At 48.4% G+C, this 26,534-nt stretch overlaps 1 protein-coding gene across 5 annotated transcripts in view; it reads right to left on the reverse strand.

Moving 5' to 3' along the window:
* The window catches only part of ARHGEF9 (Cdc42 guanine nucleotide exchange factor 9), a 200,487-nt gene that overhangs the window by 168,831 nt on the left and 5,122 nt on the right, over positions 1-26,534 (reverse strand). For 4 of the 5 annotated variants that reach the window (XM_062584967.1, XM_062584964.1, XM_062584965.1 and 1 more), the window contains exons 2-3: positions 9,006-11,026; positions 1,441-1,588 (exon numbers count right to left, since the gene is read on the reverse strand). In XM_062584967.1, the coding sequence (XP_062440951.1) occupies positions 1,441-1,588; positions 9,006-10,958 (2,101 nt within the window). In that variant the 5' untranslated portion in view covers positions 10,959-11,026. Of the gene's footprint in view, positions 1-1,440; positions 1,589-9,005; positions 11,027-15,086; positions 15,110-26,534 lie in introns of those variants that run through there. The other variant, XM_062584966.1, reaches the window with a different exon arrangement.

Below are 26,534 nucleotides of genomic sequence, written 5' to 3' on the forward strand. Positions count from 1 at the left end.
GAAGTTTCTGTGCGTTGATTCTGTGGGCCCCAAAACTGGCCAGCACCAGGGTAAACGCGACGGGCTTTGGGAGAGCGGAGATCAGTGCTCCTGCAGCTCCTTCCCTTACGGGGCGAAGGGCACGTGCCGCAGCACGGGGAGCACCGCCGGGGAGCCAAGAGCGAGCGTAACCCGCCCGAGCTGCGGCCGCGGACCGTTTCCCCGCGGGCAGGGTCCCTCCTATGGGACGGGGTGGAAGGACTGTCACTTGCAGCATAAGCAAACGAAAAACCTTTAATTCGTGTCCCCGTAGGTTCTCTGGAGGGCCACAGAGCTGCGGGCTCCCCTGCGCCAGACCGCTGAGGACCCTGGAGCACTTTGCAATCAGGCAAGTCTGGACCCGGTCCAACTCACAAGTGCAGGCTAATTATTAAATTCCCAGCCACGAGCCTAACGCTGCTCCCAAATCACAAAGACGGGGGCTCTGCTGCTGCCCAGGACAGCACGAGAGCCGAGATGCTGCCCATGGCCCGCGGCGTGCCCAGGCGGGCAGCGCTCCTGCCTCTCCGCCGGCGTTGCTGGGAGAGAGCTTGCCCGGAGCCCCGTTTCCTCGACGCGGTGCTGACGTAGGCAGCCTGCTGTTATTTTTAGCAGCACGCGTTTCGCTTTCTAGACTCATAGAAAATCGAGCCGCAGCGCGAGCGCTGATTATAGCGAGAGGATGATACCGGGCTCCGGAGGCAAAGTGCCAATGTAGTAGCACTCGAGAGCAACGTGCGAACAGAGTAAGGCTCGCTTTTTTGAGAGAGATGCGTGCATTGCTCCCCGCGTGCTAGAAGTGCGTGCACCCCTAGAGCCACCAGCAAAAGAGGCAGCTGCTTCACCTCTCCCTCCCCGGTTCTGCTCACTCCTGATGTGCTGCCACCACGCATTAACTCTTTGGATTCCCAGGACGCTCTTTAGCGACGCCAGCGCAGCCTGGCAGTGTTCCCACACCTGTATGCAGCCAAATTACAAGATTCTCGGTGACAGCGGGTGTCCTTCAGGGAATAAATTTCCTCACTCTCATTATCAGTCTTTTTAATTAGAGGTTCAGAAATGATGTCACCTATTCAGCCATCAGCCTATTTACCTGCCAACACGATGCTCTTCCAGCAAATGCATCCTCTAGTGTCATTTTGAACAGGAAAAATTACAGTTACAATAACCAAGTTCCCCAGAGGATAGTTTATCTCAGTTGCTGGTTTGTGTCCAGCCAAACAAATATCAGACCCAAGCTTATGGAGAGCACCTACCACCATCCCAAATGGCAAATGTTCACCGCAGAGACCGATAGCGAGTGCGGATGCAAACTCAAGCCACGTTTCTGACCTTTCAACCTGCTGCCGCCCTTGTCTTACTCTGCAGGACACATAGGACTGAAGAATTTATCTAGGAGTGAAACAACCCAAAGCTACTCACCGCCTGTGCTCAGTAACAGCCGCCTCTTCCAGCCCAGCTGGTCCAGCCCCATCGGGGTGCTCTGGGAGAGGGGTAAGGAGCGACATCTCTCCAGGAGGATTTTGAAGGGAGGTGCTTGTGGAGATGGATGAAGAGGATGACACAGCGGCTGGCAAGAAGAGGGTTGGAGAAGAACTTTACCAATATTTGCCAAACCTTGGACAAAACAATTATGGCACATACAATTTTTCTTCCAAGACACTGTAACATACCTGAGATGTCCTCACTCAGATCTCACCATCTTTGGTTTTTTGGCTGAAAGTTTAAGACTACCAGCCTGTCCTAACTCCCATTTCACGTGGCTCACTAGCTTGAGCACAGCTTGAGGGTAACACTTTCCAAGTTCCTTAAGTCCTAACAACTTCCAGTAGCATTTAGCCTCCTAGGCACTTTTGGAAGCAACATCTGATGAAAGCTTCTCCATTCTGGGCAGCATTTTGTCTATGCCCACGATCACATCAGCAGAATCCCATGGGTTGGGACTTGTGGGCCCCAGGGCCAAGTAGGGCATGGCTGTAGCAGAACTGAAGATCAGCACTGCTACAGCATCACTAGGCAGGGACTGATAGCCCCAGCTGGGCTGAAACGGGGCCCTAGACCCATGGGTGTGGGTAGAAGCCACAGAGGAGGTTGGTCAGGGCTGTTAAAGCCTATTAGCACCCTCAGGGCCCTGAGAGCCTCCCCTCCTGGCTAGGTATGTCCTCATACCTGATGATGGCCTAGGTGCTGCAGGTGCCATAGAGTGATTTAATTGTAGGGAAAAGGATATGGCATGGGAGACTGGGGCTCCATAGGTCAGGATCAGGCCTGGTGAGGACAACTAGGGTCAACTGCAGCCTAGTGATGGCCAGGCAGTGCCATGGTGACAAGATAGGTTCAGGGTCAAGCCAAGCAATCAGCCCATGAAACAGGGTCCAGATCAGCAGGGTCCATGGCCAGGCAGGGGGCACAGCCACGATGGAGCTGGAGACCAACCACGCATTGCTGGGGCAGGGACTGATGGCCCCAAACTCAGCTGGAAGAGGGTGCTGGGTCCTGAGCAGTGGTGGGGGAAGCCTCAGGGGAGGCTGGTCAGGACCAGTAAGGCCATTTCCACATCTTTGCTCACATCAGGGAGAGTCTTTGGTATGTGATTTGAGCACCTTTGGGATGAAACTGTACTGAAGGACATGCTGCCAGCATGCAGCCTCTGTACAACCCAAGCCAAAGCATGGCAAGGGAAGTCAGCTTGGAGATGTGCTTCAAAGGGTGCTCCTGAAATGAGCCACTAGATGTGCACCCTTTGCTGGCCTACAGTCAACAGCAGGCTGATCATCTCTACTCTTCTCACCAGGTGGCTGTGTGGCCATCACCACTGGCCTCCTCGTGAGGCCATGCTGAAGAGATGGGTTAGTAAAGCAGAGGCAAATGAGAAAATGGGATTTTGAGAAGCAGCTACAGCACTTGAAGGACATAGTCATGAAGCAGTACAACAAGCTTCCAATGTCTCTGCTGCAGGTGCAGTTTAGGAGAACAATCTGCTCATCTTTCTGCCTGTCCAGCATCTTATTATAGAAATAAAAGTTACCAATTTTACTCAATTACTCACCAAAAGCAATTCCTACAAAACCCTGACTGAAGTATTTAGAATCTTGCTGATAATAATATCTATGTAAAAGTGAAATAAATTAGTATTAGAATGTCTTTTTCCTCATTCCCCAAAATCTTAACAAAATACTCCTTTCCAGGCATTTCCAGAGGTCATATAAGGTCATCCAATTCCACAAACAGAAGCCCACAGATGGTCTTCAAAGTGGACAGGAGGTGAATAATCATAATAACAGCATTGCTATTATTACTGTGCTGTTGGATTTTCTAGGTCTTCATCTGAAATCTTTGTTGCTAGCTTATAGTGGTAGATGAAACAACGGGTAATATTCCCTGCTGATCAAAACAGGCCCAAAGTCTTGCTGCCGTTGCTATAAGGTTATCTCCAAATATGTACTATTTTAACCACTTGGCTGGCCTGACCGATGGTTCGGAGTGTTCAGGCAGAAGAAAAAGGACTAATGATATTGCCTAGCACTTCTAACATTGCCCTTCAGAGCATCACCACCATTTGGGCCAGAACAGGGTCCCAGAGCACCTGATGCGCACACAGCCCAAACCGGGCACTCCGTGCTGAATGGGGTTGATGGGCACCTTCTTCTGGGCACCGGTTGCACGGTGTCACTCTCAACACACCTCCCTACAACGTTTTATCCTTGTGACTAACGTGATACCTACCACCTCTATTCTTTCTTTTTTTTTTTTTTCCCTTCAGGTTCAATCCTTACCAGGTTTCAAGTGATTCAAATGTAAGGATGTGGCAAATGACACCACTTAAATAAAAGTATACCTGAGACCAATTTCTAGTTCTTGGTAAATGCCATGTATTTCTTTAGGAAAATTAGAACTTTTTCCAGGAAGATTCACATAGAAATGCAGAAATTATCATAGTGGTTTGCCTGGAAGCTGACTGGCAGCGACTGCTAACATTACTATACCAATAACATAGGAAATACTACTTGAAATAGTAAGACACTTGCAACCAACTACAGCTATCCCAAAGGCACAGTGGGAGCCTGTGAGTGAACCAAGGTTTGGTCTCTCATTCCCGTGTCCCAGCACAGGGCCCATATCTGCTCAAAGTAGGAGCTTCTCTTGACTGGCTAGCAGTGGGGAGGTAAAAACCAAACACAATTTTCCAGATAGAAAAGTTTTTTGACTCACAGTTCTTCTATAACACAGGCCAGTAACACCCAGAGGCCCCCATTCCTAACACCAAAGGTGGTAGGAGATAGACTGGTTTGAGGCAGGGAACTAGACAAAAGCAAGACCAGCAATATCGAACAAGTATTTTAAGAAAACATGTGGAAATCTGAATTATCCATGTGCTCAGTGGGTGATTATATACATATATATATATACATACATATATATATATATATGCATGTAAAGCCTGTCAGCTTTGCAAGCTCAGCCTGCCTTTCACTGACGATGCTAAAAATACGTTTTCAAAAAAAAAAGAAAAAAAGTCACCACTATACATAGCACTAAATATAGGCTTTAATTCAAGATTTTGCCTGCATGCTGTGGTTATTAAAAATATGAAAATCTGAACAGCTTGGAGTTAGGCTTTAGAGGTTTTGTCTCTTTTAAACATAAGATGATTGTCAGACGTAACCATATTAAAGGCCATAAATGCACAGGCTCCTCTTTCTGCAACAAAATCATACCTCACTATGGATGAGAATGCAGCACTCCTTTGGCAACAGCAGGATTTAGAAAGTAAAGTACTATTTCTTAATGGGAAAGGACTGTGAAGTCTTTCACAAGCAGAACTTCCAGCAGCAGGCTGGGAGACAACTCAGCTTATTGGCAAAAAGCAGCAAGATGAAGCAAGCTCTGAAGATCAACCCTTGGAAACACACATTTCCTGGTTAGCATCACTGCTGGCAATTTCCCGTCAAACACGGAAAAATGAAGTAGCTACATCTCCCTCTTGTGAACAGCCGACTGCCGCAACTGCTACCAAACCCAACCTGTCGTCTATGGGAGAAGCTGAGAAGATCCACGTCCGGCGCTCCGGCTATCGGAGCGCGTCTCTGCATCCTGCAGCAGGTGCTCAGGCTCGGGCAAAGCCACAAGCCTGGCCTCCCAGTTGCACCCACCAGGCGGGGAGAGCCCCTTCACCCCTGGGTGCCCAGGACTGTCGAAATCAGATTTGCACCCTTTGGGCAGTCATGTTCCCCCAGAAAACAACATTGCAAAGCCAACTCTTTTCTACGTGGGACCGTAATAGCTTGCAGTAAGAAGCAGTCTGTGAACCTTTTGGAGATAAAATTCAAAATCCTTTCGGCAGGGAAGCTTTTTTTGTTCTTTAAAAGCAGATCCTTGATTTCACAAGTAGCCAGCAGAGGGCACAGAAAGACCGCTGTGAAGAGCCCTCTGCAAGACTGGCAGGAGCCAAAAACGCGAGGGAGCTGCTCTGCAGCACTCTGTCCCCATACACCGCCCGAGATGGGCAGGGAAAATCCCTCTGCCAGCAGTCAGAGCTTCTGCATCCTAAAAACCCTACACTGATGTCTGAAATATGAAGCCGCATCCCTGTTTTGCAACTTTTCCTTGAGCCATTCCGAAGGGAAGTATCAAAACTCGCGCGCGCCCTCCCTGTCCAACAGCAAGTCGGGTGGTTTGAAACCCCGGCTGGAAGAGCCCAGACCACAAGCCAGCCTACATGGTGTCAAAGCTTCCTCCCCAGCCAAGCACCACCTCAAGCTACTGGAAGCAGCCAAGTGTGACTTCTGGGCTATGCCTGATGCCTGAAGGCAGTGTGCTGTCTGTTGGGATATTATGATGTTTTTAGGGATGGAACATGTCACTTTGAGTGGCCTTTCTACACCCGCTGTCCTCATTAAAAGCCACTGCAATGCTATTTACTTTACAGCATTAAGATGAGACCCTACTGAGCTGTTAGTTGCCCATAATATTGATCAGTGTTTGCCCAAAGACCTTAAGATTTAACGGGGAGACAGCTAAAGCAAGAAACAGAGGCATTAATTGAAGGAGAGTACAGCCAAATGGCAGATTTAATTTACTGCCCAGCTAGGAACAACACCCAGGTCTCCCAAGTCCTTTGCACTCCACCATCCTAATCCTCCTAGATCATCTCCTAACAGGCCGGGTCAGGAAGCCCCAGTGAGAAGCAGGTAGGTTGTTTTGAAGACATTTGCAAGGGCTATTTCTGCTCTACACAGGTACATTTGGAAGCTGCTGGAGCGCTTGCTTACAGCAGTTTACCCAGCCAAGCTGCCCCATCCTGGCAGCTCCTTCCCCTTACTTGCTGTTGAGGGCTACACTTGAAATCCAAATCCTTCAATCCATGCAAAGCAGGCTGGAAGCAGAGGCAAAGAGCAGTGACAAATGTCCTGGAAGACAGATGCCAGCAAAGAGCTAGACTTATCTCCCAAAACAGGACTCCAGCTCACTGCTACTGTCACAGTGAGGTTTCAGCCATTCCTACTGCCCATTTATTTTTGGTAAAACATTTCCGAGCGTCACTCCCTGGTGACAGACAGGCAAGCGAATCCCTCGGGTCCCTCAGGACATTTGCTCCTGGAATGGCCCTTCCTGGAGTACTCCTCCTTTGGCCTGACCCTTGACTGCTCTGGACTTGGCTCTCCTGCTAGACCACTAGTCACTTCTGCTTCTCTCCTCAGAGGTGCTGGGACCCAGAAAGTGTCTGCAAACCAGGGTGGGCTGTGCGGTTTCCCTGCACCCCAGCAGAGGTGGCAGGTGCGGAGCTGGCCAGAAGCTGCGCTGCTCGGGAGGTTGTTAGTGCTATCGCTGCACTCAACGGGAACGCAGGGGAGGTTTCCTGTCCAGTTATCTCAAGCGCCATATTTAAGCTTCTTGGTCATGCTTGTAAGCTGCAACAGCTGAGCGAGGACTGGCTGCGCGTCCTGTTCACACAGCTGACCTGGGAAATCATTTAGATTTTGCTCTAAGAGCTCTGCAATTAGGCTTGCAGCCATTGCTCTCAGCTAGGTGTTTCATTTCAGAAGCGTATCTACTGTAGGAAACGAGTGCCAATGTTTTCCTCCGCTTTGCCCAGTCCTTTCGTGCCAACGTTATCTTGCTCCTGCCCAGAATTCTTTCAAGTTGGTCCCTGTGAAGGGAAACACGTGATATCCCACCACCACCCTCTCCCATTCAAATCCCTCCTAAAACCATTTCTCCCTGGAGGCCAGAAGAAGTGCCTAACCGCTATTCACCCCACTTCATAAGTGCCTGGAATTACACAGTGAGCTGTCATTATTTTTTTTGTATTACACAAAATGGAGAAAAAAAAAAAACAAATCCAGGAATAACTAACAATGGTACTGCCCATTTTAGCTGGGAGTCAGAAGTTCAGATTTTTTCCCTCGGTATTTCTAATCTGCTGCCAGTTTTCAAACACTTCCCCTCTTGGCTCCAAAGCTACCGTGACCCCTTTTCCAACAGGGAACAATGTCATCACCTCTGCAACATCTCTGGGCTTTCCAAGCCCAAAAGGGAAGGAGAAAGTTGCTTCATGACTTGACCTGATTTCCCTACCTGCTCCTCAAAAAATAGAAAAAAAGTCACCATTTGAGCCTCTGCTAATCAGCAGGGATCCAGAAGAGAACATCTGGGCTTCAAGTTTATTCCTACCATGGCTTGTCCACAAGCCTGCCCTATTTCTACAACTGGCACTGAATGACCAGAGCCTCAATAGACCCTTTAGTGACTGAACTGGGCAAAAAACTGCCTCCCCCACAAGAAACAAGGTTGGCAAGGAAGAGGCTAGACAACTGCTACCACTGCTGTCATTTTCTGCTCTGTAAGAAGAGGTACATGCTTGATGGGCGCAGAGTTAACAGGAGGAGACTACTGGCTTCAGGAGGCCTTTGTTCATCCCACTTATCTGACTTTCTTATCTGTGTGACTTCTGAGCTTTCCTAGTGCTGCAAGCAGGACCATATATATTTATAATATCTAGAAAATATAGGCCCAAAATACAAGATCCACTTACGGTGTTGAAAATTTTAAGGGCTTTAGAAGACTTGTTTTAGGGAATGCACTGCAGTAGCTAGAGCCACGATTTTCAAAGGGGTTAACAGACCCACCTTTCAGTTAGGGCTGCATATTTAACTTCCCCAAAGGCTACGTCATTTTGTGTGGAGACAGATGCTAGGCAGCTCTGACCAGACCTCAGGCCAGCATGTAGTCACATTAGCAAGGCATTTTGCTCACACCATACACCAAGGCTTTCTGTCACAGGCTCAACACCAGAGTAATGAGGCCACACAGCTTCTGGCTGGTTAAGAAGATGGAGTGACTTTACTCTGATGTGCCAGAGAAACTATCTGATGAGCTCTACAAGACACAGGACATCTTTCTTTTCTGTTCTTGTGCTAAGTCTCAGCATCCTGAGGCATGATTGGGATTCCAGATGCTGTGAGATAGCAAGCACCAGCTAATAAATAGCAGCTACCACCACCAGCACTGCTGGTGTACCTTAAGTACCTCAGAACGCAAGGACCACAGTGATATCTCTCCATGCAGTTTGTCCACTGTAAGCTTTAAAATTCTGAACTTGCCAAAAGTGCTTTTGTTACAGGTTGCTACTTCAAATGAACTAAATGCAGAAGGCAAAGCAAAAATAAAGATAGTGCCTGGAAATAAAGTTCTGCTACAGCTCTCTTCTACGTGCATTGCTATAAATGACACAGACAAAGGATCACAGCAGGAGCAGCTCTCAAGGTTTACGTTAACAGCTCAGGGATACACCAGTTAAAAGGCTCTTCTTGGTCTGATATAAAACCTGCATGTCTACTGCTATCATTGATTTGACGGTCTAATTAACTGAAAATCCCAACAAGATACATGTAAAAATACTTCCAAGTGAAAAACGTCTTCATAAGCGACACTATATAATAACAATAGGGTCTTATTGCTAGCGTAACAGTAAAGATTACTCATACCTTTCCATTGTTGAGCTTGCCAAAGGAGACAATTGTACAGACGTTCATTTGGAACGGATGGCGCATTTCGTTGCAGTTAAAGTCATCCTCCCTGTCAGGTATCTCTACAGAATTTTGTTCCACAGGTGAACTTGTTCCATGCTTTTTGACAGGGTAATCAGTCTGCTTTAAAACTTGTTCTTTAACTCTTCCACATTTTAAAGAAATCACTGCAGAAAAGTCACAATGAGCAACTGCAGAACTACCCAGGTCCTCAGTACCCAGATTATTCACAGAAAGATCTTGAGAACATGACAGCTTCCTGCCCAAGTCCTGTGTCTCCTGTGGAATACTGCTTGTATCCTCAGACTCCAGTTCATCTGCAGATAAGTCTTTCAAATGCAACTCCGTATTTCTCTGGTCCTGCATATCCAGTTCTGTCTTTGAAAGCTCCTGAACCTCTGCTGGAGAGCAATCCATGTCTTTGGAATCCACTACAGCACAACCCACATCCTCAGTATCTAGTTTAGTCAGAGTCGTGTGTGGAAATTGTGACAAAGCTTCAGAGGGGTCTTGAGTATTTAGCACAGTAAAAGAGTCATCTGGGAGCTCTGGCAGGGTGGAGATGGATGGTTCTGGCCCAAAGGGAGAAAGGGACGTTTCATTAAAGCTATCATTCTCGCTGCCCAGGGCAGAGCAGCCCATCTCTTGTGATACCTCCGGGTTTTTGCAGTGCCGAACAAGCTCCTTCCCTGTTGAACTCTCGGAACTCTGGTTATCCCAGATGCCTGAGTCTGGAGACTGCAGAGGTGCTCCCCCCGTGCAGAAAGCCCTCGCATTCTCATTCTCGATAACCAAGGCCTCTTTGCGAGAGGCGGCATCCTGCCTCCGGCTTTTGTAACTGGAGTGAGGCCTTTTCTCATCTGGTGAAAACGCCCTTGAAGAGCCTCGCAACTTCCTAGCTGCCTCAGCAACACTGTTAAAGAACCTCACAACACCCCCAAAGTGAGCGGCTTTGGTCGCACTGTTTGATTTTTTTCGCTGGCTAAGATTCTCCTCACATCTCATATCAAAGTCAAAATAAGACGCAGAGTTATCAGTTATATTTTCTAAGTTCTGGAAATTGGTTTCAACCCTTTGATCTGGAGGCTTTGAATTATCCCTGCTAGTTAATGAAATTCCTTTCAGATAGCTCCAAACATCAGAGCTTTTTCCTCTTCTGCTCTCCTGTGGGAGCACAATACACCTCTTTTGATTGTCCCCTTCTGTAATTGCAGAACTCTTAAAGTTTTCAAGATTCAAAGACTCACTCTTTCTAGCTGGTATTTTATGGCAGTTACTATCATTATCTTCACTCTGTAATCTGACACTAATATCCCTGAGCCATTTATTTTCATTGGCATCAATTTCAGGAATGCTGATATTCAGCTCTACATCTTCAAAAGAAGAATCCAAATCATCAATGTACCCTGCGTATGAGTGGCGGGAAGGTCTCTGACTGTCTCCCAGCTTCTTAACCCTGTAGACTGCTCTTTGGCCACTGGCATGATGGTCCTCTTCAGGGGCACAAGCAACCTGAACTTTGGATGCTCTCAAATCTACATTCTTAGACATGCTGGAGGTTCTTAGCTTTTTTAAAGACCTCACCCTGTCCATGAAGGATGTTTTTTTTTCTTCTGAGGCCTCAGAGGTGACTCCAAGCAGGATCATGGATTGGGGTCTTTTATTATTCATGGAGGGACCTTTCCTTCGACTAACAAAATTCCAGATCCGGTTGCCCTTGGCCTTCTTCTTATACCTGGGCACTTCTTCCCGTTCATTTTGGACTGCACCACTGGAGGTGCAGTGCTCAGCACCACAGATCTCCAACACATCAGTACTCCCTTCCTCCATGTTCGCCTGGAAAACCCTGTTTGCAAATCCATTTGGCACTATCTCAGGACCAGTGTGCTGGCAGCCCTCTCCAACTTCCATATCTCCGGCTAGTCAGCTGGTATCAGGTGTCACAGCTCCATTGTCTTCAGATTGTTTTCTTCATAAGACTTAAGGAAAAAGAATAAAGGAAGGCAATTAGCAACAGGAGGTTTTTTCAGGAGATGCATTTATTAAACCAAAGGTCAAATCTTATCCCAGGGACAGCAATGGTAGCTTTGCTACAGATTTCGTGGAGGCTGGGATTTTGCTCCCAAACTATATAAAGTTTAAAGCCACTCAAATCTGATTTAAATGACTAGTTTTAGTGACCGCAAATAAATTTCCAGCATTAATAAAGTTACCACAAAGTATACACAGATTACCATAAATCACATCTAGGTCTTACAAATCAGCAGGACTCAGAATACACCAGAGTACATGACAGAGAGGGAAAGAGGAAATCACGGCAAAATGTCCCTGTGCACGTAACTGTCATCTTCACTAGCTCCGTTTGCCAGAACTAACAACGCACTCCTGATGAGTTCAGTCCCTTTGGGCAGGCAATCAAAGGAAAGCCAGGATGAGCCTCTTCCTGGAACCGAGGCAGTATCAGAATATTTCAATACCAGAAAACCCATGAAATATCCATGCCAGGTTTTCCCACTATATCTGTGACACCAGCATGGGAATCCCTCGCTGGAAATGGACTGCTAACTGGAAGCTGCAAGGCTATCACTCAACACCACACTAAATACACATGTTCCCTTCAAGCGAGTTCCAGCCTAAGTGTACAAGATTAAAACCACCCGTATCCCACGCAGCAGCAGTGGAAACCACTCCATACGCTTTGTGGGAATACATTTGAACTCCTGCTCACACCGATCCTAAATCTTCCCTTCCAGCATTCTACCTCGCAAGGTGGTCCCAGGTTCACTGTCTACCTGGCAGCATGTACAACTACATGCCAGGCACAGGACATGGTTAAATTCCCCTCCCACCCTCAAGAGCAAAAAGGGAGCAAGACTAGGAACAAAAAAGGGTAGAGCCCCAGAGACACAGGTTTGATCGTAGAAGATGAGAACCTTCTATGTCACACTGCAGTTACACTGCAGCACTCTGACACAAAGCCTTGAAGTACTCTCCCAGTCTAGTCCTTTTGACTCTGAGTCTTCTGTAAATAGTTCCAACCTGATCCATAATGAAATTCATTGTGTTCACTATTACTATTAAAACCAGAGTTACTGATGCAAAGGCTACCACCCTGGGGACCTTGTGAACACGGAAAGGCTCACCATTGCTCTCAGTCAATCAAGCCTTGGTTTCTGCTTTTCCACCACACCTATTTTTATTGAGCAAAGCCCACCTAGACCTTCACAGATGACAAAAGCACAGAGGATCCAGAGCATGTCCAGGTAAGGCTGAAGCACTTCACAGAAACACCCTACCGTCCTGCTTCCATCTGAGCTGCATCCTCCTGGCTTTCACTGCAGCTATGACACTTAGGCCACTCCAAGCATTTTTTGGCACCAACAGTAATCACAGTGATGAAGATGAACGTTTGTTACCAAGGTTAACTCTAAATTAAAAAAAAAAAATCAGAATTTCATCACAAAGAAACCAGCTTGCACGTGCATAGGTTTGCTATGCTTTGGCCGTACATTTACTCAACTCACTGTCTTTTGTCAGCTTCATGATGGAAAGATCTTAAAAGATGATCTCCTTCCCCAGGCAGACATCTATGCTGGGATCTAAGCACAGACTAATCATCACTTAAACAATGTAATACAAATTTATGTGGGATCTATGTCTTATACTGGGTCACATGGGGCTGTTCCTCCACTAGGAGCTCCAGAGCCAGACAGACATTCCTCATTTCCCAGGCTGCTCAGCTCACTTTGGGTCCACGAATTGTGCACAGAGATCACCACTGCAATTTAAAGAATAACAAAAACTGAGCCAAGGTGTGTGTGTGTTGGGGGGGGGTGGATCCAGGCCCTGCCAAGGGCCACGGTGTGGTGGTGGTGCCTTGTGGAAACCAGTCATAGCTGTTCTTAGGAGAAAAAGGCTGGTCAGGTCAGCAGGGTCAGGTCCTCATCCAGGTCTGGGTGGTTGGCTGAGGAACACCACTTTGTTCAAAAATATCTGTTTGTGCTTGCTTTACAAAACACCTAACGTCCCTCCTGGTGGGGAAAACAGCTGCCAATGCTATAGCTGTCAATCAAACACTGCAACTCTTCCAAATTATGTGAGCTACTCTGGTCTCTACCTCCTCTCTGCATCTTCACCCAAGACCTAGCTGTTCTAGCCACAGAAATGGTAGCCCTTAATTCTCAAAATTCACCTTCTTTTTTCAAGTGATTTAGGTTGACAAGTGGATTGCACAAAATCCCAATCAACTGGCACCAGGCATGTTACACAAATTTGTGTGTCCACAGCCACAATCCTCCTCCAAATTCCTTGCATTTTTTTCCACTATCCAAATCTTTAAGAAAGCACTAGGCACTTTGTAGCTCATCCGCAATTGCGTAACATTTCCTTGGCAACGAGGCAATTCTGACACAAGACAGGTAAGTGTGATATCAATCTGGCTCCTCTTAAATGTCCTTCAGCACATGGAAACAAGAGCAGAAATAACACCGTGGGGCCAGGTAATGCCTACTGAAGTTAACAGTTTCTCTTGGGCTTAGTGGACACTGAAACAGGACCAAGCATCCAGGCCTGTCTGTCCCAAACTACCATGAAGGAACTGTTTTCTTGGGCAATCCTGTTCTCCTGTGCCGGCCAGCAAAGATGCCCATAGCCATTTTCCAGGTGTTGTGCACAGCCGTAGCAAAATAAAGGTGTCTATGTACCCAAAGAAACAAGGGTAGCGAGGTTGGCTAGCGAAGAAGCACCGATCACGAAAGGTCTCTTGGCCCAGGCAGAGCTTAGCTGTGTCAGGAGACCCCGAAGATAGAAAAAAACTCCTCCTTTAAAACTAGGCAATTCCTGCTATTTCCAAGGCTGGTAGAAAACAATTTCAGAACAATATTTTATGTCATAACAGCTCTTGGGCAATGAGTAGACATATTTTATTGCATGTTTGGTGCCGTAAAGTTGAAAAGGCAATGTGTTAAAATGCTTAGCAGTTAGGACCTCTAGCTGGAAAGAGGACCTGCAGAAGGGTTCCTGGGTTAAATATTTGAAAGGACTCTCTCAGCCATGAAAACATTAAAAATTCAACTGAATCACGACTCCTCAGAGGAAAATACAAAGAAACATGGAGCAGATGTTTCAGGAAACTTCTTTGCAGGGGATAAATTTCATCAGCACTCAGAAGCAGCACAAGGGCTGTAAATCAGAGCTCGCCCTGTACCAGCTCCATGTCAGACCTCCGAGCAGGAGGAAATTTCATTTAGCTGCAAAACTTGGCAGCAGAGCAGACTCCCAAAGAAGCAAGTAAGACTCCACCCAAGCAGGCTACGAAGACCATGAGGTCATGGAGACGCTACATCTGCGACCCAGCATGGAGCCAAGCTGCCACCAACACGCATCATTCCCTGCATTGCAGCCACAAGTCAGCCCCCCTCCTTGGTACCAACAGGAGTATTTATGGATCCACAGGGAGCTGGATGGAGGAGGCAACCAAACTGAAGATGCCTTGGCTTTGTTGTTCATCAGATCAGCCAGAGGAACACATGCCACGAGGAAAGGGTTGAGGGGCAGGACTACCTCTTTCCCCAGCAATTAGATTTTTGCTGGAGTGAACTTCTTTAGTAATGAGGTTTCTTTTCCCCCAGTTGTGATGGATAATGAACATGTCCAATTATATTTTACAATTCCAGCTTTATGCAGTCACTTTTCTTTCTCAGAAGACCAATTCTACCCAGGCATCTGACCAAAGCACTTTTTGCCCTTCGCTAACAACCTGACACGGTCAGTGCTGTCAAAGTTGGGTTCTGATCAGCCACCAACAACACACATCTGTTTCTTTTTTACCTGCTCTTTTAATTGCAGAGCCATCCCACCAGGGCTGCACTGCCAAGACTAGCCTTCCTCTGTGTCCACACAGCTCCCTTGCTGCAGATTCCCAGAAGTCACGGCCCCATATGTCTGCCAGCACAGGATTTTGTTCAGTCTCTGATTTGCATCATGTGAAAGCACACCAAGACCGTCACCTCCTTAAGCTGCCAGAAAGCTTGCTCTTACCTTGTCCATCACCTGCACAGGTGTGCTGAGAGCCACGTTTCGTTCCAGAAGATCTAGAGGGCCAGCATCAAAACTGGAACAGCAGTGGGAGCTCACCTGGGCAAACAGCTACGTGCCATTATCTACTGGGTACGGGAGCCCAAGGTGGACTCGCCCCCGGCAGATACGTGTCCATGAGTGTTTCACGTGAGCATCTGCTGAGCTGCTTCCCTTCCCCTGCTCATGCTTGGGGCAGCTCTCCAAAGCTCTCAGTCCATCTCTCACCTTTCAGCAGTGCTAAGTTTGCTTAAAACCCCACCAGCTGCCCCCAGCAGCACCAGATGCTGTTGAGCGGCGCTCGAGGATTTGGGACCGTGCACCAGGCGAGACGGCTCTCTTGCAAGGCGGCACTGGGAGCTGGAATGTGCCCAGGGCCCCCGGGGACACGAGCTTCCACCGGGCTCTTCCTCTGCAGAATATAAAATAACAAACAACAAGGAGCGTTTGGCCATTGTTTGTCAGGGAAAGGGGAGCGGCGGGGACAGGGCACACGGCGGAGCCGGCCAGAAGGCATGGCTAAGCTAAGGAAGTCCTGCCTGGGCTTCAGTGTATCCGCTCCTCTCCAGGAGGGGCGGGGGGAGGCAGGAAGGAGAGAAAATAGAGAACAAATGATCCTATAACCCTTGAGAGAAACCTGTCTGCTCCAGGAGAGCGTATTTAGCTCCAAAACGTGAAGCCTCTTGCTATACAAAAGAAAAAGAGGAAAGAAAACCCCGCCAGTTCTTCCGTTACCATGTTCTACCACTGGAAAAATGGGAGGAAACAGATGTTAAGCTCTACAGCGTCAGGAAATTATCTCTTTCATGAGGGTACAGTTACCTCAGTGTATTTAGGTCAAATAAATAGCTCGAGAATTGTGACTTCTCCCCCTTTCTGTTTATGTCTCAGCACACATCTCCTCGGTCTCCCTTGGTGCCGCTTTGAAGGACCAGCCACAAAGCGTCGCTCAGTTTCTCGCAGCACACGCACGGACGCCGCAAGCTGGAGCCAGGCACACTCGGCTGCCGAGCAGCGGCCCGGGTCCGGCTGCCCGCCTAGGAAGTCCACGCTTGCCCTGGTGCAGAAAGCCATCATCACCCACAATTGCTGCAACTTTGCTGTCCCTACAAAAATTCAGGATCTCATTTACAGGACAAGGCGGACTATTTGCTGCTATGCTTTGGCCAGGCATGGCAATACTGTAGCTTATGTATTTATTTTTAAATAAAGGTGGAAGGAATATGGACAGGAGACTTGGGTGAAACATCTGTTAAAGGGATCTGCAGGCCTTCAGCAAGTGCTATTACGGCTTTCCGGTGCTGGCTCCCCAAGGAGAGATGAGCAAGTGCCCATAGGAAGTGACCGCAGAATTTAAGCATGATTTTACATGCTCTGCAAAATACGTTACAAGGGAAGTTAAAATCTCCCATTAGGAGCAGGAGGTGGCCAGACGGACAGGAGATCGGCTTGAATGCTGCTGCAGTCAGGAGAGGACAGATGCTACTCAAGCACTGAGTAACTACTAAGCAGCAGAAGTGAACCTGAGGTAGTAGTAAATTATTGATGACAACCTACCAGAAGACTTGGCTCCTAGCATGCATCAGTCAGCCTGTGCTAAGAAACCACAGCAATGCCACCATTTGCTCCTGCAGCTGCCCCTCAACAGAACTACCGCAGAGCAAACCTCATCCTGACGCAGCCCAGCTCAGCCACCACCACTGCTCAGGCAGCTCTGGTGTTTAACACCCTTCCCCTTGTGAGGATGCACTCAGTGAGGCAAGCAACAGCTCCCATGCTGCCTGAGAGCGACTCCAACTGCACAAAGAGCGTGTGTTTCCAGCCACCCACACTGCACGCCACCTCCTTAAGCATTTGCTACAACAGGATTTTCAGTGTTTTGCCCATAAAATACAGCACAGGTGCTCCAAAGCTGCATGCACAGCGATTTGCACTCCATGAAGCAGAGCTGGAGCTACAGCAGCATGTATCTGCCCAGCGCAGTTTTCACTGGTTTAAGCCAAAGCTTTTACAGCACTGGGACTGAATTGGTGTTTCTGTTAATTCAATATTCGCTGGGCGGATGGATGGATGCACAGACAGATAGCTCCAGCAGCGTATTCATAAAGACGGAACTCGAAACTTCAGTTTGAGTAAATCAGTTCACTCATGTATAATTTAAACATTACTTCCTTCCCATTTCAGGGAGCTTTAGAGTCTGTGCAATGCCTAAACACAATGAAATTAGAGCAGGCGACTCATTTCGCCTACAGCCACAGGAGAGACAGAGTTGTTCAACGGCATCTGTCAGATAAACTGGACTCGTGCTTCTGCTGCCAAGGGTGGGACCAGCTCCCTGCAAACACAAGCAGCTCCACAGCCAGGGCTCCACGGGCAGGATTAATCAGTGCGATGCTGGGAGAGGTGCTTGGCCCCACAGCGTGCTCTGCAGCTCTCTGCCTGCCGAGCCCTAAAATCTTCCATCAAACCGGCAAATGCTTCATTCATTTCCCCAGTGCCAGCACAGAAAAGGGAGTCACGATCTCACCCCCCATGCAGAGCCAAGCAGGAGAAACTCAAGAACAAAACACAGACGCATAACATACAGGTTGTTTAGGCTGTTCTGTAGTCACCTGGAAGTAGTTAATTACACCTAGAAAAAATTAATTATTATCCAGCAGAAGTTGTAGGTATTCTCATACCATGGTGGTGAACTGAAATGCGACAGTATAGGCAGATTCGGAGGTCTGTGCCCACATGGACCCCATCAAAGTTGCATGAACGACGGATGTCAAGCCACTTGCCACCACGCTTTGCTGGGAGGCAAGGACTTCACGATGCTCGCTGCACTGCCAATAACCCTGGAAAGTAGGGTCAAAAATGGAAACAAGTGGCAGACTACTGCCCGTTGCTCCCCTCAGTCATCACAGGCACTCCCCAGCTCCGAGGTCCACCCCGGGACACGGCCTCTCCTCAGAGGAAAGCAGAGATTCCTCGAGATCTTTACAGCTGGGGCATTCCTCCACAGCGCACCCACTAAAAACACTTTCCTTCTCCAAAATCTTAAAATAAAAGGACACAGACATCTGCAGTCTTAACTAAGAGCCCAAATGAGCAACCAGCATTTAATTGTTTATACCATCAGACAAAGATAGTGTCCAAATAATTGTCTATTGTATCCCAAAGACAGTACAGGAAAACTCTTCCCCTAGCAGGGAGCCTACGGGTCACACATGCTTCTGCCATAACATTTGCTATAAATAATCTGTTGAGCAAAGGTTTGTGCTCCTTACAAAGCAGCATAGGGCAGTCTCTGAGCTCCTATCAGCCTGAGCCATTAGCTCTCCCCGGAGAGTGTATATCCTACCCTATTGTTCCTGCTAAAATGTTTGAAAGAATTATTTTTTCCTTGCTTCTTTTGTTTTGGGAGTTTATTTATATTTCCTCTTTGACATGGAATTACTACTTGAAGAAAAATAACTGCCATCTCACCAATGCCAATATTGAAATTAGGTGCAGAGGGTCACATTTGCCGCTACATTGCCATAGCTACAGCCTTTACAATCTGTGTTCCTGCGCTAATGTATGTTCAGTGTATTCAGCTCAGGATCAGGAACAAAGCGCCGGGCGCTAAGGACGGCCCCGAATTCTCACCCAGAGATTGTTGGGGCACGCAGCAACTGGTTTCGCCCAGACTTTGGAAAGAATTATTTCAGTGTATTACTCAGCAGCTCCATTGCACTGGCCTGGCGACGTCAAAGGGCATCTAATGCACATCTAACTGCACCCTCTAAGTCCTGTTTCTACTTCCAGGCAGGTATCAAGTGACCTATTCTTCTTAGGCAGCTTTAGGGCTGGGATTCCCCCTAGACTTTCCCCACCACCTTGAACATAAGAATCATCTTCTTTATAGCAGCTTGAACATAAGAACCATCTTCACGTGGAAAATACTATTATCTACGAATCAGACTGAAGACAAAGATTATTTCTGAGCATGACACTGCAAGGATACAGCTGCCCAGCAGCCTGGAGGAGCATCCACAGCCCATGAACTGTAGGCAGCTCAGTTGCCAGGCAGCCCGCTTGAGAGTCTCACCTGCAAAACTCCTCTCCATGGGCTCCTTGATCAGCCTGCACACCCAGCAATGCCTCTGCAGCTCCAGGGCCATCAGGTGAAACACGATATAGCTAGCATTGCTTTGAATGAGTCTACCACCTGCCACTACCATTAACAAATTAATCATGAGTTTCTATATGCCATCTTATAGCTCCTGGGAACCATAGCTTCTTGCAGATTTCCTTACCAAATGGACCAAAAGCATCCCCATGACAGAGAAAATAAATTTGAGGGCAATAAACTGGGATGGATGCCTACTCCCAGTTTGCTCACAGGTAGACACCTGAGCTGCTAGGAACTGGCTAGCTGCACAGTCTCAGTTAATAGCACAGCATCTGAAGGCAAACCGGAATGAAGGACGCCTCCTTTAGAACAGATACGACGTAAAACTGCATGGCTGGGCCCCTGGTTTGCTATAAATTCCACAGGCACCACATTACGGACAACCTCCACTGATCAAACAGAGTCCTTAGACTAAAAGATGTGCTATAGCCTGACCAAGCTTAGAGATTACACTGGTGGCAATTGTAAGCTTGAAGCCTAGGGCATCAGATTTACAAGCTCCTTTTCCTTGCACAGCAAACTCTTGCTTTAGAAGTAAACTTCTGCACTGTCTTTGGTGACAAATCTACCAAATCTTCAAGTGCCCAGAAGTTTGATGTCCCAAACTTGCATGGGTCAATGGCACACACACTGGGCATTTGGGCACTACCACATTCAGGCACGTCAGACCGGGGGAAGCGGGTGCTCTTGCACAAAATTGTCTTAAGACACATGGAAAACCTGCTTCTGCATTTCATGAGGAGCAACATCACTGCTGGGTCCCTGCTCACTGCAACTAGTTCTCTCCACCTGAGAATCACAACGAGCTTTTGAACTTTGTGTGTAACATCTAATCTGATATTTGGTTCCAAGCCATGAAGGTAGAAGCTCCCACATCTCTCTCACAACCCCACAGAAGCCATAAGGTCCCGCTGAGACTTGCAGACACCCTTCTCTTCCCTCGCACCCTCACCAGGAACGAATGGCTCACCCATCTGTCTTAGTATCCCTTCTAAAGAGATTTATTCACATCCAGTGTCATCACACCCTGGCGCCTGTGACATTGCAGTTGGCCCCCTATGGCGCACGCAGCAATTGCTTTGCAGTAATTATCAGTGGGTGTTTTCACGGGTGCCCATTTTTGGTGGTAACTTTGCCACTGGCATAGGTGTTCCCCTGTGCTCATGGAGCTTGGTGACCCTGAGTGGTTTCCTTCAGCCAGTGCAAGGTCCCCACATGGGTGCTGCACCCTGAGGCACGAGGAACTGCTGCTCTTGGACACGTGCCTGCCGTGCCGATCCGGCGCTGACATTAAGCTAAGTGAGCCACTTCATAGCCTCCTGCATGGCCCCGAGAATGGATCCTGCTCAGACAGCTGCATCTTCTCGCAGGTGTGGCTTTTCCCTGCAAAAGGGCCCGTCAGCTCATACTGCTTGTACGCCAGAGCCCTGCTCACGCCTGTTGCTCTCAGCCGGGCAACGGCAGCAGGAGCCACGTCTGAGCATAGAGAAACAACATCACTTTCAATTAGCGTCATCAGCGGTGAGCTTTTTTCATCTCTGGGCTGTCCAGGGCCCTCCCACGCACTCCGGGATGCTCCGACCGGAGCCTTGCACGGACCGATGACCACCCAAAGCACTGTGGGACCATGGGCAACCAGCTCTGCCTTCCCATGCTGTCAGCCACCCGGGCTGGTCTTGGGTACCTGATGCCTTGAGTTACCCCAAGCTTTGGTGCAGACACAGGCAAGGTTTTCCCTTCCACCTCCGACTCCAGAGCGTGACACCACATCTGGCCCATACCCCAGCCAAAGCAGCACATGCTTCTGCTCTCCCAGCTCGCACCCCTGGATAGAGGCTATAGTTTTATGGGCCCTTTTGAATGGTAAAAAATGAAGCTCTGCTCCTTTCCATACCTCCAGATACTTTCCACCCCAGCACTCACCTCGCCTATAACAAGGCTGAGAAGTGGATCTCACTGCAAGTTAACACAGGGTGTGGGGTAGCACTTATTTTGCAGCTGGAGCATTTCCCTGATGCAGTTCACCACATGTCCACAAGAACATGCCCACCAGTGTGAGAGGGAGCGGGCAGTGTGGAGAACAACATGGGGCAGCAGGAGGCACCTTACAGCCCCAGGCTAGCCCCTAGCCTGCCACAGCCACCCCACGCCATGAGCCCAAGCGCCCAGCACCTCCCCTCTCCGAAGGCACAGCTCCAAGGACAACACTGGCACACTTGCATCTTCGCCCCTGCTTTGAATGCTCCAACGGTTTGAGAATGACCTAAGGGTTTTACAGGACCTTGCGTGGCATCGAAATATAGACTGCTTGGCTATAAGGTGCAAAAAACCCAAGATTTGCCAGATACACCAACCTAAATTCCCAATACGGTGCAGCATCCAACCAACAAGGATGGATGCTGACATCCTGGCCGCAGCCGAGCAGGGCCATGCGTCAGCTTTGCGACTACAGTCACACGCCTACAGCTTGGGAAACAAAAGGGTAGATGTTTCTGCTGGCACACGCTCCGCCTTCGGCAGCACTGGCCCAGCCACGGCACACTACCTCATGTTTTGTTGATGATAAGGTTCAAATCCTGCTCAGCCAGTGCCAGGGTTGGGAATAATCCCCCAGGCTCCTGACTTGCCCGTGCACGCAGGCAGGGCAGGCCCGGCTTCAGGGCGCTGCCAAGGAGCTCGCGGCTCTTACCATAAGCTGCCGTGGTTTCTGCTTGCTACCGAAGTGCTGTCAGCTTTTATTTAGCTGGAATCCCCGCTCCCTGTTCAGGCAAAATCACTTTGGCTTATGGATCGTACACTTCTTTTTTGCTACGTGCTGTTGCAATGCTTTTCCTTCCCGTAGTAAAAGGAACTGGCTCTCCCTCATATACACATAGCGCTCCCTTGAAATAAAAATCTTTTAATGGGTCAAGCCTTCGTGTCCATCTCACTGGAGAAGCATCAAAAGAGGAACTTAACACCCAGCTGTGGTCACGTTCAACCAACTTAACAAGACAATAACATGGGCTACAAAACGAATGGACTGACATCAGGATAAAGATGATAATTATTTTTAGTGGGGTTAGCAGTCCCAAGTGCCCCTTCCCACAATGGTGGTGATGCATCATTCATTGCAGCGCTGTGGAGAAAGGGACATCCTTTGTCCCCCGCAGAGAAGACAAGAGATGTGCTCAAGAATATGGAGGTCTCCAGCAAGGATCAGGGGCAAACCTTGGTTCCCACAGAAGCTTGGAGGGATCTTCACTCCCAACAGGTCCTGGGCTTTACCCTTAATTTCTGGAACTGCAAGTAAATGAGAGCAGCAGGCCTCACCGAAGGCACAAGAGCTTCACGTGTGTGTAGGCGCTGCCAGACTCGGCCCCGATTTCACAACCACCCGCAACAAGAAAATCAAGAAAGCTGACGCTGACAGCTCAAGGCCCTGTATGAGGAAGCCCAGGGAAGCCAGGAAAGAGGCAGCAAGGGAAGCACCTGCAAACCCAGACAAGCACAGCCTTTTGGATCCTCACGTCAGAGGCGTATGCCCACATTCAGTTTGTTTTTAACCCTGGAAGGCGGCGTTGTTGAACTTTCCCCCTAAGCCGCCCATCCGATCATGGACCCCTTGCTTCCCACACCCCAAAGTCAAAGCAATGAAGGGGCAAAGGACAAGGTAAGCGAATTAAGCATCTAATTTTGGAGCATTCATGTGTGTCATGCTTTTAATTGTGTCTGTCCAAGCATGGCATCCCCTTTCTCACACAGGCTGCTCTCTCAAAATGCAAGTATTAAAAGCTAGGTGAGTCCTTACAGAAAAGAGGTCTGTATGGGGAGGCATATTCAGCCTAGATCGTATGCTCAATATGAAGTTGTGGCCCATTGCTACAGTAACGTGGCTACATCGCCTCCAGACCAAATCCATCTGTCATTTATCCTGCTCACACCATGGTCTGCCCATATCCTCACGGCTAGAAATGGCAGTTCAAGCAGCATGAGGCTGAGGCCCCTTTTAACAACACCACCAGATTGACACCGGGCTCCAAAGCACATTTTCTCACCAAATTCTTTGCTGAAGAGCTTGTCCCAGCTTGCTTCTTCTCTAGAAATTTGCCTATACCTCTTGGGAAACATTCACAGCCTGCCCACCTGTCTGTGAGAGGCCTAACTGCAGCTCCTACATGGTCACGTCCTCACCATCACAGCAGGCACACTGCATCTTTGGTACAAAAATCAGATTTTCCTCTTATACGCTCAAACATGGATTTAGCTGCCTAAATTAAACTTGAGCTAGGGGTCTTGATATTCATCCTTGCAATCATCCTCGCATCCTTGTATACCCTCAGGGGGCAGAGGGTATACAAAGAAATGAGGAACTGAAGCACAGAGGGGCTTCTCCAAGACCACCATTCAGACAGATGTGGTCTCCAAAGAAAACCTTCTGCCTGAATCCCCAGATTGTCTCTGCTCCCAGCAGAAGATGCACTTTCCTTTGCAAGTGTGTTTGAAGGGAGACGAGCAGTATTTTCACGTTTCGGTATGAAGCTTCAAGGAAGAGGCAGCAATGCCTGTCTGTCCCCTGGCTACAGCACTGGGCAGAGCCACAGCAGAGCTGTGCTGCAGCATCCTCTGGCACCACTGCTCCTCAGAAGAAACCTCTCTGTGCTTTCACTGCTCTGGCTGTGTATGAAAGGGAAACTTTCCAGATATCAAAGCAAAGTGCCTGGACTAATTATCACTGGAAAAGTTCAAGCTGGAAACTATACAGATACACTGCCGATACTTATTATAGACAGTTTAAGTGGCACTGCCCTTGTTCTTTATGGGTGGAAAACCCAAGGATTTCAACCAAAGGGTGGTCTGGACTAGAAAACATAGGGGTTGCATTTAAGTCTGTATTTCCCCATTGCTTTGGGCAACAGTAGATGCTTCAGAGGAAGAGGCAAGAACTTCATCAATCAGTAGTTATAGAATAATCTTTTGTCTAGGAGAAAATCATTTCTAGTTTTCTCAAACACAGGTTGGTTTATACCCTGAAACATATTGATTTATCTTCCTTTTATACAGATATTTCCGACTAATGCAACTCCTTGTCTTAATAAAAGCTTATCAAAACCTTTGGCCTTAGCTTATTAGGACAATGAAGAACTGGAGATTCTTCAGATAGGCCTGAGAGACAGGCCAAAAAGCCAAGCTCTGCTGCTTTGGAGAATTACAATCACTGCGTATCTGAGAAATTGCGCTCTCGTCCCATTTGCAGCGTGAGCTGCACGCGCAGAGACTTGCTAAGGTTTATATCCTCTTTCTGTGCCCCCTATCCTCCTCCTCATCCTCTGTGTAAGGCAGCAGCACCTGGCTGCGCGCCCCAGCAACCTACCACATTTTTCCCTCTTTTTTGCTCCTCTTCTCAGCCCATGAGGGGCTCCAGTTTAGGTTTGGTTCATCCACTCAAAAGGATTGCAAAAAAAACAAGTAGAAGCATTTTCCAGATCTATCTTCATTAATGTTAAGATGTTTATGGCTTGGCCTTAAAATCTTCCTCAGTGGTACTGGAAAGCCAAACACGGCAGTATCATCTCACCAAGGGAAACGAAATGAAGCTGATAAAGCTTTCTGCCCAAGCTGATGCTGTACTTTCACAGGCAGTTAAAGGAAACATAAGCCAGCGAAGCCATTAATAAAAGTGGTCTTGCCCTTTGCTCCTCATCTCCATGCCTGCTGCCTTATTCCTCATGCCAACGCACATCTGTGCAGCTACACAGTGAGGCTGGCAGAAGATGCCACCAGGATTAAAATAAAACTGTGCAACAGCCAGCTTAGACAGCCGGGAAGGGAGCATCAAACTGCAGCCCTTGATGGAGCACAGACACCAAGTGAAACAGTTTCTTAAGGTGAGAAAAGAAGCGCCAAAGTTGCTTTCCCTGCAATCTGCAACAATCTGTTGGACAGATTGCAACAGCGACAATCTATCATTCTCTGGACACCTCGTGCCTCCTCTTCCACTCTGGCCTTGCAGAAGACAGAAGTCGAAATGATCAATATGGACCTGCTGGACTCTGGAAGAAAGAGCTCCGACTCCCGTCCAACAGGCCACATCTGTCCATGCAAAATGCTCCCCCAGGCTGCAGAGCTTCCCAGCGCTGGAAATTGCACGTCATTTCCCTAATTCTGCCAGAAGAGCTAAATATGCGGGAAAAGGAAGGTATCTGACTGTCTGGGGAGCGCCAGATACACACGCACCACCAACCACGGGTGAAACTGCACCTTCAGCCCTGCATCCAGGCCGCGTTGCAGATCAGGGCACCACGTGGGGCCTATCCAGTGCCAGAAGACAAAGTTGTCTGGCAAGAAGAAACGCTATATGAAGGCACAAGGCCCCAGCTGGAGAAGAGGACTGGTGACTCTCTCCCAGCCCACTTCGAGGCAGTGAGGAAGCCTGCTACTGCCTTGCTGGGACCTTGCTGAATGCTACCAAAGGTCCAGCACCCTCTGGAGAACTGACCGACTGCCATTTGGATACCTCTCCATGCCGTAACGGCCTTCAAGGCCAAAGTCTTTGGCTCCCCACAATTTCCTTCAGCAACTTGACAGATCATTCATGGGAAACGCTGTCTGAAGGAGCTCCAAGCCTTCCGGAGACCCCACAGGGACTATACGGGGATGTTCTTTTATCACCCCTCTTTTTGTAAAGTCTGACTCGCCACATGTCCTCGGTTTTGTGCTGCAGATACCCTTTGCACACAGTTTGCTCTCTATCTAAATATAGCACAGCTTATCCATAGAGAGCAGGAAACAGTTTCTCCAGGCCGGCCAGGCACTGCCTTCACTGCTGGGAAGCAGCTCCTGGCGAAAGGTGGAAGATGAGATCTTCCCCAGGAATCTAAAAAAACCACACCTCTCCCTCACAGTTCATCTTGGGCTGAAGCCCACCAGGAAAGAGCAGTGGGTATAAAGTGGGTATCGGCTGGCTCCTGCTGGGGGAAGTTTAAGGGCTGCAAAAATTATCCTGGGAACTGCTGAGGTGATGCTCTCCCTGCTGGGACAGGAGAGTGGCCTGGAGAAACCAGCTGGCCCTGCGAAAGACTCTTATCACTTAAGCCTGGTGGAGCAATAACAGGAAGAAATTGTTTTGACAGGACTTACACCACGTAAAGTAAATTCCCCAGGCACTGCTCTTTAAAATCCTATTGGAAAGCACATGCGCGCGCGCCGCTGTCCCTGCTGCAGAGATACGGGGCTTTCCCCCGGGCTACAGCCCGAGCAATGGCCACCATCCT

The sequence above is a fragment of the Rhea pennata genome, chromosome 11 (genome assembly GCF_028389875.1).
Source record: "Rhea pennata isolate bPtePen1 chromosome 11, bPtePen1.pri, whole genome shotgun sequence".
Classification (NCBI taxonomy): domain Eukaryota; kingdom Metazoa; phylum Chordata; class Aves; order Rheiformes; family Rheidae; genus Rhea; species Rhea pennata.